Below are 20889 nucleotides of genomic sequence, written 5' to 3'. Positions count from 1 at the left end.
ACACTCACCAGCTTTTTGTCTTTGTTTTTGACCTTAATTAATGAAATTACATTATTATGTCTGTCATATTACATTTTACATTACATTACACAAATTGCCACGTGATTATACCTGAAAAGAACACAGGCATAGCTATTCCTCATCAATCCATGTAAAAACATAAATATATTCATATGCAGAAACACAGACTGTGGGTTGAGGGGTGTTGCTGTAGGGTTAGTAGAAACAACTGCAGTGGTGAGGCTGTCCCTTGAGATGCCTCCAGAGTTTGCACCTCATAAGGGGAGCCAAAGAAAGGTCACCAACCCTATCATACTCTCAGGGAGATGAAACACAGCCAGGGTGGTCTGGAGTCTGCATTCTCTGTGATCGTTCAGCAGACGCCATGATCAGTGGGAGACTGGGGAGCGAGCAGCGAGGGCCTATCATTCTGCCATGTTGTGACAGCAAGCGCCATCCGCAATGCTCTGCCTGTTGAGAGATGGGAGTGTCATGGCATGGCTTGACTGGCACAGTGTGAAGTGAGGCCTCCTTAGGGCACTCATGTGGAAGGATCCATCTCAGCAGCATTTCAAGCACTCGGCTTCAGCTAAACTGTCAGCAGACTTCAATAATGCCCATCTGTTTTGTATGGACATGACAACTTATTACACAGATATCAGGCTCTTTGACAGCCAGTAAAAATACAAACAAGCCTGTGTGTGCAGTTCTACAGCTTGTCTGCTCAAGTAGTAGTGACAGTAATGTTCTCCCTCTTATTACATTCACTATGAATCAAAATGAGCTACTACTTTATCTGCTACTGTAAAAACAAATTCTTACTCTATGACATTTGAAGAAAAAAGGACAGAATGGATTTCCATTAAGAGTATTTGAAAAGCAGACGTGAACTTTTGAAAATTCTGCTCTTATAAAATCATGTAACTTGATTATGTAAAAATAAATGTTCTGTGATTTCAGTTCCTTTTAGTTTTCTGAAGCACTGGCAAACAAAAAGAAAATAACTATTAACAGCACTGATTTTGCCAAGCTTTTCAAAATATTCAAAGTATGTGACACCAATCATAACAAACTGTATATGTAGTAGAGCTAAAGGTCCTCATTATTTAGAGATCTTTATGGGGCAGAATTTTTGACGGGATCTGAAATGGACCATGAAAAGCGTATACAATCCCAACATGCATAAATGAATGATAACCCAACGGAGATCTGAATACAGTCAGATCTGATCCATACAGACCTTAGGACAACAGACCTTAATAGAGAAAGAACATGGCAGCAGCATAATGCAACACAGCAATCATACTCGGGTGTGGACCAATACAACTGCACCAAGACCCTTTAGATGAAGTGGTCTCTGTTCAGCCATAATCAAATTCTGGTGAGGCTTATTTGTGGTGGGAATATGATCCAACCTTGATCTGATCCAACTACAAGGCATACTCTACTAGTCTGAGCTTAATGGTTCCCAATGAGGAAAATCAATAGATACTAGCAGCTAGCCAGAGAATGAGTCAAGGTCTGACCTGGACAAGCAATGAAGAACTTTTGGTTTGCTTGAATTTTTTCTGTGTGAAAAGAAACCAAACCAGTGGGAACACGCAACAAGTTGACCACCTCATCCACTGATTCTAACAAGAGCAAAGGAACTAGGTTTAAAAATGCCCATACATCACAAAGGGCAAACTGACACAAAGTCCTGAAACCACCTACGAGTAAGACCCTAGTTAGACCCAAGTCAAGACCCAAGTAAGGTTTTGAGTATTACCAACTGAGTGGACAATTGAAAACCACTAGACCTTGCACTATCAAGGTTACATCACAAATCATCAAATTACACATGTATGACTCAAGTTTAAAAACGTGCACATGAACTCTGAAGTCCATGTCACAGGGTCCCAACCTCTTTCCTTAGAGGCCCCAATGTTCCCAACCACCCTGCTCATACCATCTTTCAAGACAGCATCGACAAATGCACACTACAGTTTCCAACATGGACACAAACAAAGCGACAGCTTCAGGGTACTTCGCTCGCTGACTGTTAATTGAGGTGGAACCATGACTGTAAGTGAGTCACACATCTTTGGTCCCAGAAGTTCTGGCACTGCCAGAAGGCAACCTAGTGACAGTTGAGTAGCTATCTTTGAATCCATCTGGAAAGACGTTACCTTAGTTAAAGCACCTCCCTCATTACACACACACACACACACACACCTCGTGATGTGGCACAGCTCAACTCTGGAATTGTACCATGGTGGTAAGTGCATGTCGTTTGGGGAGCTGAGGCTTTCAATATTTTATTTATTATGCTGCACATTATCATTTCACAGCGTGTGGATGAATCAGACAGGGAGAGCTTTTTAATTTCAACTTAAATATTATTACAATAGATTTAATCAGATCAGAGCAAGGTGCAGCTTTAATGGGGGAAATCCTTTAGAGTTTAATTTGGATGCATGTCACTGCTTAATGTGGAAAAAACTGACTTACTTGGTTATTTAACTGGTTATACAGTGGATAACTAGTAAAGAGGATCTGCACTGTGTACATTTTACTCCTCAACAAATCACATTATCGCATGATACTGACTGACTAAGTGACCATTGCAGTAAAATACAAAAAAAACCCTAAACCAAACAACATGTTTTTGGTTGTGATGTTTTTCTGTTTAGACCAGATCCTGTGTGAACTTGAACACCAGTTAATTTTTTTTCTGTGTATTATGTGTAAAAAGAGTAAGACAAAACATGCCAAACATGACAAACTGTGTCTGGAAAAGCTGACACGGTTTACTCTTCATCTGGCATTCTTTTTGTGTTTCTTTGTGCATATTAGCAGAATATAATTGTTAATTTCCAGCCACCTGCTACAAACACTTGGCCAAAACTATCAATCTCTGTGTATGAGGGAGGTGAATACAAAAGATGTTATTCAGAAAAAATACACTAAATAAATCTGATATGAAAGAGGTGATTTAAATACTGTGACACACATTCACATGTTGAGATCTAATTATATTTCCTGTATTACCACGCAGTGGTAGACTTCTGTTGATTCTGATGTCCATACTTAGTTTTCATGTTGTTAATAATGACCTAAAGGTACAAACTGAATGCATAAATAGATATCATCATCCTTATATTCAATTTTGTTTGACACTGTATAAAACGCAGCACAAACTGGATGCAGTAGAACCTCAGTGAGAGGGATTCTGATTCATTTGATTACTAGAAACACAGGAGAGGTCAGTGTGAATTAGAGGTCACAGCAGTCGAAGCTTCTGTAGCCTCCACCAAAGCTGCTCTGGTGCTTGATGAGTGCACTATTTTGACATTCATCTGGGCCTCCTTGTTAACTCCCCCACAACAGATCTGATGTGCTTAGACAGGCCTACACTGCATATTAGTGGGGCTGGTTGGGCTCAGATTGCAGTGCAGCACACTTGAAGGATTTAGCATGAACACACTCTCTTGTGTTTCCTCGAATAACAAAGATACACTTTAAAATGACAACCAGACAACAAAACTTAATAAATCTTATGAGAGGATCTTAAATTGTGCAAATGTGTAACGCAGGGCCGAGAAGATGCAGGAGTCTTAGCCAACCAGTCAGTTCACCAGGTGACCAATTAGTTTCTCCTCTTTGGCTAAAAATATGGCAGTAAAGTCAGACGCTAGGCAGAGTTTTATGTTTTAACACAATGCTGTTTGGTTTTGATTAGCTTTGTAAGGATCCTCAGTGATACAAGGTGAACCCTAGCCCCTTTAGGCCTTAATTATACTGCCTTGCATACAGGCACATGGACAGCTATGAATACAACAAATTAATATACTACTTCTAGTCTGCTTGGAGTCCACTTGGAGAACCGGATCTGTGATTGGTGCCCTTGCGGCACAGTGGTTACACTGACTGGTGTGTCACAACAAATTGGCAAGTATATGGACGTCCACACAGAGCCTTGCGTATACCCTCTGACAAAACTGACCTCATGCAGAAACTTACATACTACCAGAAGTGAAAAGTATAACACTCCAACCAAATTCTCTCCTCACCTGTAAACCAAGCCCCAGTGAGTATTCAGACCAGGAAAACAGCTCTGCATTAAAACAACATAAGTTGTTTCAGGGTCTGATGAGGTATAAAATATGATCCAGAAAGTCACATGTGAGTAATACATGCACGAGTGCATTTTTTTTTTTTTTTTTGAAAACGTCGGGAGCAACCAAAATGTTCTCACTTTTGAAAAATGCCCTCACTCTCAAGGTCTAAGACTAAAATTGGTCCTCACAATATAGATGTAAAGTACATGAGCACACAGACACCCATTCCAGAAACTGAACCCAAAAAAGCAACTACCATGTCTTTTCCTCACATTAACATTCAATCCTAAAATAGCTCAATAATTATCACATTTCAGTTCCAACAGTCAATCTGATACTTCTATTGTATTTCTCACATGCTTCTCTAATTACTTTATTGGGTACTGAGTTCAGTTGTGTTCATGCAACTCTCTGACTGTGATAGTTTGCTGCATGTATAACAAACTATGTGCTGTGAGTTACTCATAAACGGTTAAAACTGAAATAAAATATCTGGAAAATAACTCCCACATTGTATTTCTAATCCACCTTTCTATGTAAATTATAAGAGTTGAAAAATATAATAAATGTCTAATAACATGTATAACATTCTGTGTAATAATATTCAAATACTTATGATTCAAATATGGTAACGCAAGAAAAAACAGTCACCACTAACAGAATGAGGAGCGAAACATTATCATCAGGATTGGCTTCATTTCTGCTGTCGCAGGATAAAGAAAACAAACTGTAACACAAACTTAGTTAACTGTGTCAAATAACAAATGACATCTAAGATGGAAGTAGAGAGAGAACAAATGGGAATTATATAATGATCACATTTCATTACCCACTGTTATGCCACAGAGAATACCAACTAAAGCAAACAAAATTGTTTTGATGTCTGTGAAGCATCAGTGCCGGCTCAGTGTTGCAGGAATGCTACTTAGATTTTTATGAATGAGCAGCAACGTCCATTTCAATTTCATCTGGGAGGTGAGCACGCATAAGGTCCCTTCACTGAGTCCAAATTTTTAACATCGGGAGGAAGATTCCTCTCCCAGAAGCTTGAAAGGGAGTGCGAGGGGTGGCCTATTGATTTTGGAGAGCTGGCTCTGTAATTGCTTGCGCGCAGAAAGCTGTAAATCAAGAGTGCTCGTTACTCTTTGCTTATACAAGCGGAAGATTACTGTGCAGCAGTTGTGCCAATGCTGGAGTCTGAAACCTGGACCATTACACACACAGACTAGTGTTACATTGTGGAATAATGCATTGAAAGAATGCAAGTGCGGACTGACAGGAGCAGCTGGGGAGAGGAAAAGGTCAACCTGAGTTAATCAGCTAGAATCAGCATCATCTGAGGAGAGTAACAGAGAGTGTGAGTGTGTGTGTGTGTGTGTGTGTGTGTGAATGTGAGTGTGTGTGTGTGTGAGTGTGAGTGTGTGTGTGCATATGCTCATCATACTGAAATATAAACAATTAAATAGAAAGCAGAATCTTTTCCATGTGCAAAAAGCTCTCAGAGTGGAGACACAGAAACAGCAAAAGGGCATCATGATAGCACAAAGATGCTGTCTTAGACTGGGAAAACAGGGTTAAGTCAACAAAATGTCTGATACATAACCTTTCATGATTAATACATGTCATAGCATGTATGTGTACTCTGCTGAGACACAGGTGTTGTGGCATCTCACCCATAACTCCAAAAGCTTGCAGCAGGTTATGATAAAAATAAACGTGGAGTGACTTTGACCCTGACAGGTAAAACCACCACGACAGCCATACATTAGTTAGTGTGACTGTTCACCCTCTTACTCACAAGCTGGGCTCTCACAGTGCTGTACAGGTGCACATCAATTTTTTAAGTCATGTTGACAAAAGCTTTCAGGCTCCTGCACCAATATATGCTGCATGTGTTTTCCAGCAACAAAGGCATGCACTTATACTATATTTTATTTAGGAAAAAATACCTTGCATTTCAGCAGCTGGAAGCCCCATATCCTAAAAAAAGTGCTTGTTCTTATAGAAAATGTGTGCATGTGGCCTTCTGCATTTTCAGTTTGTATACAAATACTTGTTTTGTATGTATTTACAAGAAGCACAGAGAGAATAAAGTAAAGGAACCAAATGTTTTCACATTGTGTTCATTCTTTTAGTTCATTTGGTATAAATGCAAACAAGGGTGAAAATACATGACCCTGTCACACTGACAGTTAGCAGGGTCACAGCAACATGAGGCCTTACCTTACACTACAGAACCTTAGAGTACACTATCAATTGGAAACCTGTACAGACACCTGTAGGCCCATGACCTACACAGGCTGTGGGGTCAAACCTGCATTACAATGCCTCTATTGAACTACAGACTGTTATATTGGATGTCTATATGATTGAGGCACTTCAACATATTTTATGAGCACATAATGCCATGTTATTATAGTAACATCAGCACCCAGGAACACTGACTTGCCACAACACTAAGCATACTAGAAATCATCAAGTCATATTTTACTTATCCCCTTTAATGTGTATCATTTCACAACCACAGTGTTCACTTCCTGTCACCGTGTATCCGCTATGTTTCCCCTGTGTGGTGCAATAATTTTCACTTTGTGTGTAGTACGCCCATTTCACTCCCTCTAACCAGACAACCAGGAGTTACTAAGCCAGAGGACATAAACTCTTGCAACCATCAGTCTTTTGTTTGTCTTTATCATGGTGCACACTCCACACAAAATACTATGTTTCTCAGACTACTTGTGAATGTAGCTTTGTTTGTCCTCTAAATTCAGAAAAGTGTCATTTTCCAGAACCATAGCATTTTACATGTGGCAGTGCATTCACATATCTGTTATAAAAGTTTTATTTTAACTCCACATAAAAGTCACTATCTGACATGTACCAACATAACAGGTCAGTGGATGTATACATCTTGTATGAGGGCACAGACCCTCATCTATTGCTAATTGCTCTGTCAATAATTTATCATCTTAAGCCTGTTTTCTTTATGTAATGTATGCATCTTTGAATGAATAAAACAGGTATGGTATAGTATGACATGGTAACCACACAGTAAACAGCCCACAGAATAAACACTCTATAATATCTGTAAGACTTTTATGTTCAACTTAAATATAGAGCACTGGTGATGCCAGTGTAGCCATGTCTCCATCGTGTCTGTAGCCCTCACTGGGAACACCCTCTCAGGTATTACATTATTGCTCGAATATCTCACTAGAGATATGATCTGCATGGTGTTAAAAGCCCCTCTGAGCCTTCATACTCCAAACACAATTGGTTAGAGTTTTTTTATCCGTCTGTCCTACATTTATTGTGTGTCAAACAATTTAGTGAACTGCCCAAGGCTTTGACTTTTTGAAGTTGCTCTTAATATCATTTAATATCAACTAATGATATAGGTCACGACTCAACATTTTGTTAAAACAATTTTTAAAAGATGCGACAAAATCCTACTTAAGTAAAAGTACCGAAGTATTATGATCATGACGTATTTCAAGTATCAAAAGTATATAGGATCATGTTACATTGTTATGACTTATGTATTATTTCATGAGGAGCATTTTACTGTTGTAGCTGGTTGAGAAAGAACTTGCTTTAACTATGTTGAGTATGTTTAGGTAGTTTAGTCCAATGGTTCCCAACCTAAGGGTCAGGCTACCTCAGAGGGGTTGCAAGAGATTGAATTCTGCTGGTCAAAGTTATATTCTTTTTTTCTCTAATCTTTCTTTCTTGTAAATTATTGGATAATTTTTCCTCTTTGGGACTCAAATAATTACCTCCACCAGAGAGGTTACTTTGTGAGTTTGTTTGTTTGTTTGTCAGGAGGATTTGGCAAAAAGGTGTGGACTGTTTGCACTGACTTCAGTGGAGGGATGGGGCATGGGCCAGGGAGGTAACCATTAAATTTTGGTGCTGATCCAGGACTTTTCTATCCCTTTCCTCAAAACTGTGAGAAAATGTAATTTCTCAGGAAACAGTGTACGTAATAAAATATCAGACATACTTAGGGTGTTCATGTCTATGAGTTTGTACAATTTGGCACAGATCCAGATAATAATCTGCAGAAATATTCTCTTGTCTTTATCACACTGTCTGAGAGAGATGTCTGGATTATAATAATCTGGGTTTGACAGATGTGTAAAATTGTTTGGTCTTGGCAGAGGTATGCAATCTACTGAATGCCATTTTAGTCATTTAAATGAAACCATCTTAGTTCAGAGAGAAAAATGCTCCTTGATGACATCTGATATATGACAACACTGTAATGTGTTTTATGAGCTTACTGTTTTTTTATGTGAAATCTCAAAGGGTTCTACAATGACCAGCTTCCATCAGCACCTCCCTGCCACATAAACACCTACACCTACAACTCTACACATACATTTACATTTGAAGCTTCGAGCTCAGACCAAGGTTACCCTGATGACGTCGCTGTGACATCATCGGGGTAATTTTCTCAGTCTTTCTAATTTCTTTTCTTTTTCTGTGCACAGGCATAAAGTTGTGTTGTGTTGGTGTCATACCTGTGTGCTCCGTGGCTTGTAGGGCGAGCTGCTCTCCAGGTCTGCCAGGATGCTGGTGAGGGAGTCGATCTCAGCATCCAGACTGGAGCGTCTCTCCTCCAGCGTCTTCTCTGGTCCTTTCATCTGGGAGCAAACATCACAAACACACAGCACAGTGAGTGGAACAGTCTGGAACGACACTTGGGTACTCTCACCACCTGCTCTCAAAAGTTAAGGACAGATCTTCATCAATGATGAGTAATTCTGCCTCTGAGACGTTCTCTCCTGCTTTTTTTTTCATTGTTCTTACACCTTGGATTACAGTTTCTAAGTTCACGTTTCACCTTGACCTCAGACAATCCTTTTGAAAGCCACACATCAATAGCTGAGACTTCTCTCTGAGAGAAATGCGGTGAGAAATAACAAGTGATGCATTGTCTGAAAGACAACTTTCATAACACGGTGCACTATTCACCTCCTGCTTTTCACTGCACTTAGATTTACAGTATCTCATTCTTCATGCATTATTCATCACAATCACATCCAGCAACATTTCAAACAAAAAGGTCAATTCTTTAAAATTTAAGTCAGATCTGTTTTTTATTCCATATTTAAAATGTGCGTTCTGTAAAAGATGATAGAATTGCTCTTTTTATTTAACTAGTTTATTATCAGAGGAACCTTGGAAGTGCCAGTAACAGGATCACTCCAGCAGTCTGAGACCTCACTGATTTATTCATCTTCATTTTTTCTACCTCAGAGAAAGCACAACTTAACACATGAAAAGACACAAAATCTTCGAGCAAAAGAAAAACAAAACTGTTGCATAAAAATTTGGAAAGTCGTTAAAATGATCTGACCATTAGTGCCACTCGGCTTTCTGCAGAATTCCCGGGAATTTCACCGTGGAATGACAGATATATTTTTAGTCCTCTGAACTATGCTGCAACTGCAAGAAGACTTCTTGCAATTGCCTGCGGGGGCTTTTTGAGTTGGCTGGATCAGTGACTGCTTCTTATTCTAATGTTATGTGTTTGGATTACCTGTCACAATCTATTACAGGCAAGGGTTTTGCCTCCATTTGGAGCCGAGCTGCTGCTTAAAAAACATCTAAGGCAATCATGAGCGGGGGTAAACAAAGCAAAACACTAATGGCTTGTCTCAAATCAACAAAAGAAAAGCAGGCAAACTTGTTTAACAGTGATAACGAGAAGGATGAAAGGAAACATTGCCGTCTTTGTGATGTGCTGGAATCTGCCGTGTAGGGCTTCATAATGTGGACAACAGCCATGATGAGAACTAACTGCTTTTGTCTTTCTCCCTCCTGCTTAAGGTTTGAGTACTGAGGTGTCATAATTCAGACATCTCTCTCAGCCAGGGCGATAAAGACAAGAGAATATTTCTGCCGTCTTCTGAGGAAATACCATTTAATCATTGATTTATTCATTCACTATGTATAATTTCTCTACTGAGGCACAGAGAACAAGATGTAAAGACATTTTGATTGATATTCCTTTTTCTGAACGGCGCCTACACTTACAGAGTTCTGCTCTGGTTACAGGACACATAATTAAGATACCAGCAGTGTATTAAGGAATTAAGTTTCATTGCCAGGATGATTCTACGACCAATATGATAGGAAAAGAGAAGTTATAGATGAAAACATAAAAGCACTTTGAAAACTAATTAGGCACTTCATTTCTTATGCCTCAAATAAACTATTGAGAGGAAAATGATGATTTGATTAACTCAGACTGCTGAGGCCTCATATCAGATTCAGATAAACTTTTCAAAGCATTTTTACACAAAACAAGCAGCGTGGCTTTTGTCCCCTATAACCTACATGGGAAGAGCATTAGGAAGGGACACGCAACCTATAAGTACATATAGGCATCTGAACACTGTCCTCCCATTAAAACCAAGCCCATAAGTTGTTTGCGCAAGCAGCATATTACAACGCATAGTTACGTTTTATCTCTGGGCAATATCTGACGGTCTGGTGTGGCAGCATCGGTTGTTTCAGCAAATGCTCCAAAACGACATATTTTGTATGTAAATATGATGGAAGCAAAGGAGGAAGTCAGATGATGATGATAACCATTTGGACTTTTCATGGGAGACTGCTGTTTGTTTCCTGTTTCACACAAAGACTCAAGGTTGTTTCTTTGAACCATCACCGCAATCACTCCATAAATTTAACCATGTGTTTGTTATTATGATACTGAAGGTAATGTAACCAAAGTAACCCAACCCACAACATTTTCCTTAATCAAAGGATTAGTCAATATTTTTCAACAATGATTTTTAAACAGGTAATTTGTGGCATATATTATTCAGGAAATGCTCCTATGGTTTGTATCAGAGGGTAGGGACCAATGATCTATGTGGTAGTTTAGGTTTGTTGTGAAATTATACTTAAAGAAGTAGGTTAATTTCAACATATAAATAAACCTTTAATGGTTTTGTTTAGCTGGAAAATCTGGTGCCTAAGTTTAGGTGATAGACCTCATGAGGTGAGACTGTTGAGCCCATAGTAAAGACATGCTCATTGTAATTTAACTAAAAATGATCTGTGACTTCATACAATTAAAAATATAAGAAATGTTGTGTGTGGAAATGAAGGGATCTACTGATTTGCTGTAAAATCATGAGGAATTATATTTCTATCATGAAGAGTGAATTTTGTTTTGAAGCCTCATGTATTTCTAACTGCTTGTCTGTCCCTCTGTCTCTATGCTCAGCCAATTCTAAATGTGTTGAGCAGCTCTGTTGACTGGCTAAGCCTGACATTCCCTTGGTTAAACAAAACCATGAGAGTGAGAACTGTAACTGTCACTGCACTGCAACTTTTGAAATAACTGTACAACTATGAGAGTGCCTGTAGTTTACATTATGGTCATAACACCACATGAACGGACATATATGGCCAAAACCCAGGGGTGCATTCTTGTACTGTCTATGTATACAGTTTGTGTGAGAAGAGCGGTCAATTTACATGCATTGCATAACTCATTTAAATTATATAACATTCAGTCTCCAAACTTACAAAGGAAGCATTCATTTAGGATAGAAAACTGGTTTAATCAAATGAGAGACTTGAGGAGGGAGATTTATTCTTCCTGCTTAAACTGAACAAAGGAATGTGGAGCACTTGGAGGATTTCACAGCAGAGGTCAAGTACTGAGAGTGTCAGTCAGATCGCAGAGGCCAGATATCCCATGAGGGCCAAATGCCTGTGGGTATTCTGACCAGCAAGGCAAAGAAAAGTGACAAGGCTCTGCCAATAGGTGTCAGCCTTCTATCCTCCCTGCATTAGAGCTCTCAGGAATGAAGAAAGTGTGTTTGTGTGTGGGTTCTTGAGTTTGGATGGCTGACTGCAGGCAGCATCTGGAGCTATACGTCTCTGCAGTTGGCTGCAACTCAAATGGACAGCCAGTTTTGCTGGACTTGTTACATGAACTCACAGTAAGAGCTTGGGGCTGTCTTTGCTTTCTGTGCTGACTCTTCGAGAGTTACTGACACCCAAGAAAATTTTATACAATACCAGCCTCTCTCACCTGATAGTCGTATGAGTTCAGTGGTGGAGGGGGGAAGGAACCAGGGGAAGATGAGAAACCGGTTGACTCTTCGGCAGGTGGTGGAGGGGGAGGGTAGTCTGGAGACAGACACACAGAGAGACAGACAGACAGACAGACAGACACACACACACACACACACACACACACACACCAAGAAAAACAAAAAACGGCTTATTAAATACTTCCCCTTTTTTAAACATTTAAACTGTCACAATTCTGAGAGAACAGACACCAGTGAGTTAACACACAAAAGTTAATGGATACAACTTCTTCTTTTTTATAATTCTATTTACATTTTCAATATGTGGTGCCACAGATGCAGAAAACAATAAATTACATTAAAAAACAGAAAATATAAATTAAAAAGTTCACATGATGCCCTGCATGATCACTGAAAATAGATATATACTGTGTATTCTGTTACTGAGGATACTGTGTTTAAATATATTAATGGATGTAACTGGACAGATGCGAACTGATGTGTGGAGAATGCGTGCATGTCCCAGTGAAACCACATCCATAGATTAAGTAAATAAATGAATGAATAAAGAAATAAACATGAACATAAAACACTTTACACTTAAACACTTTACACAATCTAACTTTAATGTGTTTATATAATGTGTGTCATTTCTGTGAATAGCTTTACACCTACATAACTCACTAATGTAAACTTAGAAGGTTATCAGTCTTTGCACTGAGAACACACAGTACAGTTTGTCCTCCCTTCAAAGAAAAAATGCACACTACTCTATCAAACACTATAATATGGTCAAGTGTGAAATACACAGAGGAATTTATTATAAAGCCTCAGACTTTTACTAGCAGATGCTATGACAGATCAAGAAAATGTTGTAATGGGTCAAGTTTAAACGTGTGGTTTGCAGTTCTAGGTATAATTTTAGCTACAACGGCCATGATAACTTGAATTTTAGGATGTAAAACATCAGATTAAAGCCACGCTAATAAATAAAACTCTTATTTTGACAAAGGACTGACTGACTATGTTTGATGTGAAAGGGGTTGTTCATGGTGACTATCCTTCAAAGAATTATCATCAGATATCGCACTGCGTTGGTTTTCAGTCCTCCAATGTTTTGGTTCACTCTAACTGCTCTAATCAGCATTGTTTTTGGCTGCAACAAACAGCTGTTTTCAGTGCAAAAGCTTTAAAAATCCATTGTATATTACTTGCTTGGCACTAAACAGCAGACAGGCAAATTTAGCAACAAGCTATAGTGAATATAGTGGAGCATTTAGCCACTAATCAGCCAGATATTTCCCTCAGGAATTGGGGGAGACCAAAAATATAGAAGAGGGAATACTGGGCTTACTTTTGTCAGGTGAGCACAAATACAATTCCAAATTAGTACTAATGTTGCTCTGTATCTTGTTTCTGATGTCCCAAAAGGCCTAAAAATGAGTTTTACAGGTTGAAGTTTAAGAATGTGTAATACTGAATGTGTACACCTTTAACACTGCATCATTTTAATTCCTGTTTGATCTGTATAAATATTTTTAATTGACTATATTGTATAACTGCAACAAATATTTTTTGTGCAACAGGACTGCATTGTTCACTATCAATAATGACTTGAAGGTCTTGCAAACACAAACTCTGCAAAACATTTTGCAATTTATCAGATTCTGAATGTTTATTATGACATGGGACAATGTTACCTGTTAGTCAGAGGTAAATATTCAACTTTGACCAACACTGAGATATCTAAAATATTCTAAATAAAGTATTTTTTAACTTGTTTGAAAGATATAGTATAGCCAGTATCTGTGCAACATGCTGGTAAATTAGAGTTATTAGAAACTGGTGTATAAAAAGGAATTAATAATAGGACAATTCATCACTATATGCCTTTCAAAATCCGTGTGAAGTGTAAAATCAGACATTTGAAAGAGATTACAAAAAAGAGAAAGAGAGTTAAAGAGAAAGAAATGGAGCCTCGTCATCCCATGTCAACGGATTGACACAAATAATTGCAGCAATATGGTTAACTAAGAAGTACTAATCTGGAGTAAGCATGTATGTTTTTTTTTCTCCCTAAGATTGGAAATGTAAATGTTGTGTTACAAACGGGTTAGACTAGGTGTTTGTTCTGCCAGAGGAAGAGAAACAAGCCAAATTTGTAGTTCTAAAGTCCATGCTAATCCAAGGATTGCATCCAACCACATGTTTCAGACAGGATAAGGAGTTACGTGCCAAATTAAATTCTGATTTGGCTTCTCTCGGCACAGGACTTAAGACTGAATCATTTGACCGTGTACTTCTAAGTACCAAACCAGACATGAGCTTTGCAAATTAAAGGCTTTTATGAGACGTAATGGGAATTTGTTCCAATGCTAAGACTTTGATGAGTCCTGTTAAGAAATTCCATTTGCTTTCCATGCCTTTTATCTGTTTTCATTAGAATCTAATTGATGTCATCAATGTAGTTTATCCAAGGCAGCTGACCAAATTAATTAAGCATGATTTTTCAGTTGCCTCGACAAAACAGCCGTAAGAAAAAAAGTGACAACAGAGAGATAATGCAGCATGGTTAAAATTGGACACATGTCTGCGTCTTGAGCATTACGACATTGCAGAAATTGTGAGCATTGCATTAAACATTCCCTCTGGGTGCTCGAGGGCCTCCATGTGAATTGTTTACATAATAACCTTGTGACCTCCGCTAACACTCCAGAGTGTAACAGCTCCTCTAAACCTCTGGGAGTGAAAATAAAAAATGCTGCTCGACAAAAAGGCTCGGCTTCCCTCCCCTCCTGCTCCAGCACAGATCCGTTTTACCAGAATATAAGTCACTTGTAACTTGTGGGGCTTACAGAGAATTAAAACATTAAGTTTCATGTACATTTCTCTCGAACATCAAAGATGTTTTGGATTTATCATTTCAGGAAATACAAGAGTTGTAAATGTTTCAGAGATGCATGTTTTATTGAAAAGGTCTTAGAGTTCTGTATGTGGAACAGTGGAAAGCAAAGACCTGGAGCTGGAACAGGAGTTATTAAACATCTTTGCTTAAAGGATCTCTCCACTTGTTTTCCCCCTCGTCCTTATTTTCCTCGTATCTGTCATCATGCCAGTCATTTAGGATTGAAATGTGTTAGTGTGTTAATGTAAAACAAATCACCAGTGGTGTTTATATTCCCTGTAGTCCTTCCGAGCAAAAATCATTTTCTCTCACGATTGCACTCAACCTTGAAGTTGTTTGTGACTGATTCAGGGTCAGCGCAGAAACATTTAATAGAAGCCTTTTACAGTGGTGCTTGAAAGTTTGTGAACCCTTTTCTTTCTCTGTCTGTTCATATATATAACATAAAACATATATGACATAAAACATCATCAGAGTTTCAGATTTTAGGAGTGGTCAACCAACAAAGATCACCTCAAGAGCAATGTGTGTAATAGTTGGCTAGGTCACAGAGGAACCAGGGATAACTTCTAAGCAACTAAAGGCCTCTCTCACATCGGCTAATGTTAATGTTCATGAGTCCACCATCAGGAGAAGACTGAAAAACAGTGGTGCAAATGGCAGGGTTGCAAGGAGAAAGCCACTGCTCTCAAAAAAGAACATTGCTGCCCATCTGCAGTTTGCTAAGGATCACATGGGCAAGCCAGAGGCCTATTGGAAAAATATTTTGTGTACGGATGAAACCAAAATAGAACTTTTTGGTTTAAATGAGAAGTATTATGTTTGGAGAAAGGGAAACACTGCATCCCAACACAAGAACCTTGTCCCAGCTGTGAAACATGGTGGTGGTAGTATCATGGTCTGGGCCTGTTTTGCTGCAATTCTAAAGGAAAATGTCAGGACATCTGTCTGTGAACTGAATCTCAAGAGAAGAGAATGGGTCATGTAGCAAGACAATGACCTTAAGCACACAAGTCGTTCTACCAAGGAATGGTTTAAAAAGAATAAAGTTAATGTTTCGGAATGGCCAAGTCAACGTCCTGACCTGACAATCGAAATGTTGTGGACGGACCTGAAGCGAGCAGTTCATGTGAGGAAACTCACCAGCATCCCAGAGTTGAAGCTGTTCTGTTCTGAGGAATGGGCTAAAATTCCTCCAAGCTGATGTGCAGGACTGAGCAAAAGCTACCAGAAAAGTTTAGTTGCAGTTATTGCTGCACAAGGGGGGTCACACCAGATACTGAAAGCAAAGATTCACATATTTATGCCACTCATAGATATCTAATATTGGATCATTTTCCTCAAAAAAGTAAATGATCAAGTATACTATTTTTGTCTCATTTGTTAAATTGGGTTCTCTTTATGTACTTGTAGAACTTCTATAAAAATCTGATGATGTATATCTGATATGTATGCATATTTATGCAGAAACAGATAGTTATAAGGAGTTCACAAACTTTCAAGCACCACTGTAAATGGCATGCAATGTTATAGCTTACAGTATTTCCATAGTTCAACATTCTTCTATGAAAGGAAATATCTTTACTTTGAAGATACGTGGCTGGTGACCAGATGATCCTCTTTTAAATACAGTGTACATTCAAGCACTTTTGATTTTATTGGCTTCACCAAGTAAAACACTAAAAAGTGGAACCTGTCTCTACAATTCCATGGGAACTCAAAAGCTCAAATTCTGTGGAAGCCAAAGAGTAGTTACAACACACCCTGTCAATACCGTAACTCACACAGAAGACATGTGCAAATTTTTAAAAAATGCAGTAGAATATTTATCACACAGCAAAAGGCAGATAAAGATGCAACTTAAAGGTTTACAGGTGCCTTAAGGAGAAGTTTTAGTAAAAAATAAGTTCATATTTAGTCAGTCTCCCAATAACAACGTAAACGAAGTTTGTGTGTACGCTTGAAGTCAAACAGACATGCAGACAACACTTCCAAATGCAACACCAATTGACATATTACACTGATTGGAATACTGTTAAAATGACTTCACAGTCAGCACACATAGGGTTTGGTGACTCTGTATGACTGCGGGAACTTTTCGAGGAACCTTTTTAAGAGCTTGGCATTTTCACCTGGATTTCCATGACCACAGGAACCTAGCACTGGTTTTGGTTCCTGGACTCAGTTCCTGCCCCTACAGACCCACAGTCATTCCTTTCAGTGGCACAGATACCATCAGAGGGGAGCTGACAGTACTTCATATCACCTGGTTTAACATAAGCCTCCAGATTCATATGACAACATCTGTATGATATTCATACGAACACTAAGCATTGTACCAATATTAGGACTAGGGATGGGAATTTGGCTCAGTATTAGTGACATTTAAACAGAAGTTTTAACATGTAGAGGACATATAGACTGGTCTATATGAGTGTTGAGTGACCAGACAAGAGCAAAGAAACTGTTTTTTTTTTTTCCCCGGTTTCAATTTGGTTCCATATTAAAGCCAAAAAAAAGAGAAAAAAAATGAGACGCACCTCTCTAGAACATGATATTTTCTTTTTTCAATATTATAGAATTGGTGTTCATTTGACTAAAGAATCTGCATTATAATAAAAAATGTTTCAAACACAGACACTTTGAATTAACTGTCAACTTTGTTTTCTCCCTATTTTTCACTTCCTCTCCTTCTCCCCCTCTGTTTTTTTTTGTTTGGATTTTACTTGTCCTCATTAAATGAAGACAACTACAGTAAAACAGTGACATAACATAAGGGGGAAAATCTGTTTGATGTTAAAGCTGTGAAGATGTGTAGAGACTGAAAATGATGAGCCGCATTCTTGGGTTAGGCGCATAGGTTATTTCTGCCATTCAGTTTCTTTTTTGAGCATCTATTTTGCATGTTTTTCACCATGTTTCATACCAAACAGCACAAGTCACTGCGACAACCCTCACTGGCCTCCCCGCCATTAAAACTCAGCCGACTTGCATTTATTGAAAAATACGACCAAGCCAGAGATACAACCAGCAGAAATCGAATCCCGGGTCTCTGCGGTGGCTATTTCTAATAACTCAAACTCAACATTGGTCTGAACTGTTCAGCACTTTCTGTTCTGCACGGTGCTTATGCCATCGTGCTTTAAAGCAGTGTGAACCAGGCACAGTGAGAATGGCCTCTGTGCTGTGAATGATGCTGACTCCATTTGTGACAACAGGGAGTTGAAAGCTCCAAGTGAGCGCTAATGAGAGAAGCAGCAGGAACACCTACTTAATACGACAACTTCCCCTCTCTTTATTGAGCAATTACTTTTAAGTAGCTGCTTTGTGAACAAGGAATCCTAATCAGTGATTAAAGTTATTTGAGAGGCCATAAGAGGTATAATTGGTTATCGGGAACCGGAGTATTGTTAAGGGGATAATAAAAGGGTAGAGATGGATCCAGCTGTGACACTGGGACTAATATTAAACTTCAAGTAAGTGATACATTTTAAAACACTTCAAGTACTATATACGACTAAAGACAAACAACTGTGATAGTCTTATACTTGCATCTATATGTGCAAATACTTAAAAACTGTAGATGAATCCTTTTAAGTAGTTGTGCTTTGTGGAGAGGATTAGTATATGAGGGGGAGGAAGATTGTATGCTGAAGGTTGAGCATATGTTTAAAGATTTACATATGTACAATATTATCAGAGCTACATGTGTATAAGCGGCGGCCATCTGGCCTTTAAGGGCTTAGGACAAAGCCTGGCACAGCATATAATTTTCTTTCGCACAATGCATAAAACATTTCAGTGCAGGGACAGTTTGCAACAGAAAGTGAAGAAAACCTCAAACACAGGGAGAGTTCTGTCCTATCACTATAAAAAAAAATCACACCGTGTTTGCATGTTTGGGCACGCAGAGCATTAATTATCTCCCACGGTCTAAACTTGATTTATTGCAGAAAGCTTGACTTGCTGGTGCCTCTTAGCATTTACGCATGCCACAATGAACCAAAGTAAGGGCAAGGGAGTGAGACAGCATGGACACACATGTCATGTGACAATCATCTACTGCTAAATAGCAGCTACAGTACCTGACCCTTAAAATCTAAATTATTCATCCTTTTATATTTGCACAAACCTGACGTAATCTGTACAAAAAAACTCAGGAAAATCAGAAAAATGGCATTCCTTTATACAGTAGCAAGAATCTACAAAAAGTGTTTTAAGTCCTGGAAGTCAGTCCACATGTTTTATCCCCACATGCTCATTCCAAATGTGCTGTGGCAGGGGTTGAGAGCACATTGTTTTGACATAATTATGGACCCATTTTATTCCATTTTCCACTGGAGAAGAGCAGCTGAGCTTCACTCTTAATTAGCATGATATGTATAAAAGAGTGATTTATGACTTCATTTGGTTTAGAAATGCAAGAGAGGGATTTGAGGTCTTTGGAGATGTACTTGTTTTAAGTGTAAAGGAGCAGTCTGAAAAGGGCTTCTGCTACTCTTAAGGAGAATTCCCATGGGAGGAGAAATCGAGATTAGGAACAATAGAGGGATTATGTTCTTGTATGAAAGCAAAGAAACAAATACTGTGAAAATGATGAATGGTTTAAAACCAGATCCAACCCTTTTTTATCCAAACATTTGAACCAATAAACGGGCTGAACGATCAGTGCCTTAAACTGTGATGCTAGTGATGTTTTCTGACGAGCGAAAGCGTGATTCATCAAAGGTGGAGAGGGGAGCTTTGCTGTCATTTCTCATAAACAAATGAGAGAGAGAGTAAATGAAGCCAGTCAAATGTCACAGCAGACAGTCACTGCTGTGTAAACTCAGCCAGTTTCATAACATGAGACCTTTCCACACAGCCTGAGAGCCTACTGTAAACTTAGATGCTGTTATTCTATACTCTAAGTGTCAAAGGCTGTGTGAGGTAACATACATTACTTTTACTTTTATGACATGGCTATATGACCTGTTAAAGTGGCATAACATGTGAGGAGATTCACACGTACACGTACATTCACAAGTATATTTCCACTGTCTAAACATCAGGATGACATTTAAGCATAATTACCCTTTAATGGAGACTTCATGTAATTTATTAGGTGTCTTTATCACTTTGATTACTTTCATTGGGCTTGATAACTTAAGCAAATAAAATGCTATCAAGTAGTTCAAAAGACTGTATAACTGTTAATGCAATAATGTAATTTGGTGAAAACTAGTGCGGTGTCCGTCAAGCTACAGCATGACCTCTGATGATGTCATCAGTGACATATACAGTAAATTGGTAACAAGGACTGACAGTACAGAAATACCAACATCATTTGTCTAATACAGAGTACTGGTAAGTTTATTTTTTCAGCTCTAAAATGTCCTGCTCTGTCCTTATGTTGGTGATTTAAAGGGATCTTTCAAGTCAAACAGAAATTTAAACTGTTCTCATCCTTTGTGTATATAAAAATATAAACTGTGATTCTGCAACTTTTTCCATTTTCAGACATATTTGTGGAGGTTGTGCCTACATTTAGGTGTCTCAGTGTTTCCTACAGCAGCCAGAGACATGCTGTTAACTTTTGCAGTGCACAACTGACTGGACCAAATCAAAGTTGTGGGTAGCTTATGATCATTGCTAATATTAACAATTTACACTGTCTGCCATTTACACCATTCAGTATTTGGGAGCTCCCATTTTACTGTGCCAGGGGAAGCTAGGTAATGCTAGCAAACCTCAATGTAGGGGGCGCTGTCACTGCAGAAAAATATTCCAAACTTAAATTTCTTCACTTGGCAAAAGTAATTTGAAATTCAGACTGAGCTATTTT

At 38.6% G+C, this 20889-nt stretch overlaps 1 protein-coding gene across 8 annotated transcripts in view; it reads right to left on the bottom strand.

Annotated features, from left to right (window-relative positions):
• Positions 1-20889, bottom strand: part of lpp (LIM domain containing preferred translocation partner in lipoma) — a 135709-nt gene that overhangs the window by 61719 nt on the left and 53101 nt on the right. For all 8 annotated transcript variants that reach the window (XR_001960267.2, XM_018669890.2, XM_018669887.2 and 5 more), the window contains 2 exons: positions 12160-12257; positions 8624-8746 (listed from right to left, as the gene is read on the bottom strand). Coding sequence is in view for 7 of the 8 variants with exons in the window: in XM_018669890.2 (XP_018525406.1) it covers positions 8624-8746; positions 12160-12257 (221 nt within the window). In the remaining variant the exon portion in view is untranslated. The remainder of the gene's footprint in view (positions 1-8623; positions 8747-12159; positions 12258-20889) is intronic.

The sequence above is a fragment of the Lates calcarifer genome, linkage group LG17 (assembly GCF_001640805.2).
Source record: "Lates calcarifer isolate ASB-BC8 linkage group LG17, TLL_Latcal_v3, whole genome shotgun sequence".
Classification (NCBI taxonomy): Eukaryota; Metazoa; Chordata; class Actinopteri; family Centropomidae; genus Lates; species Lates calcarifer.
Note: the sequence above shows the minus strand (reverse complement) of the source record. Positions and strands in the feature narration are given on the sequence as shown.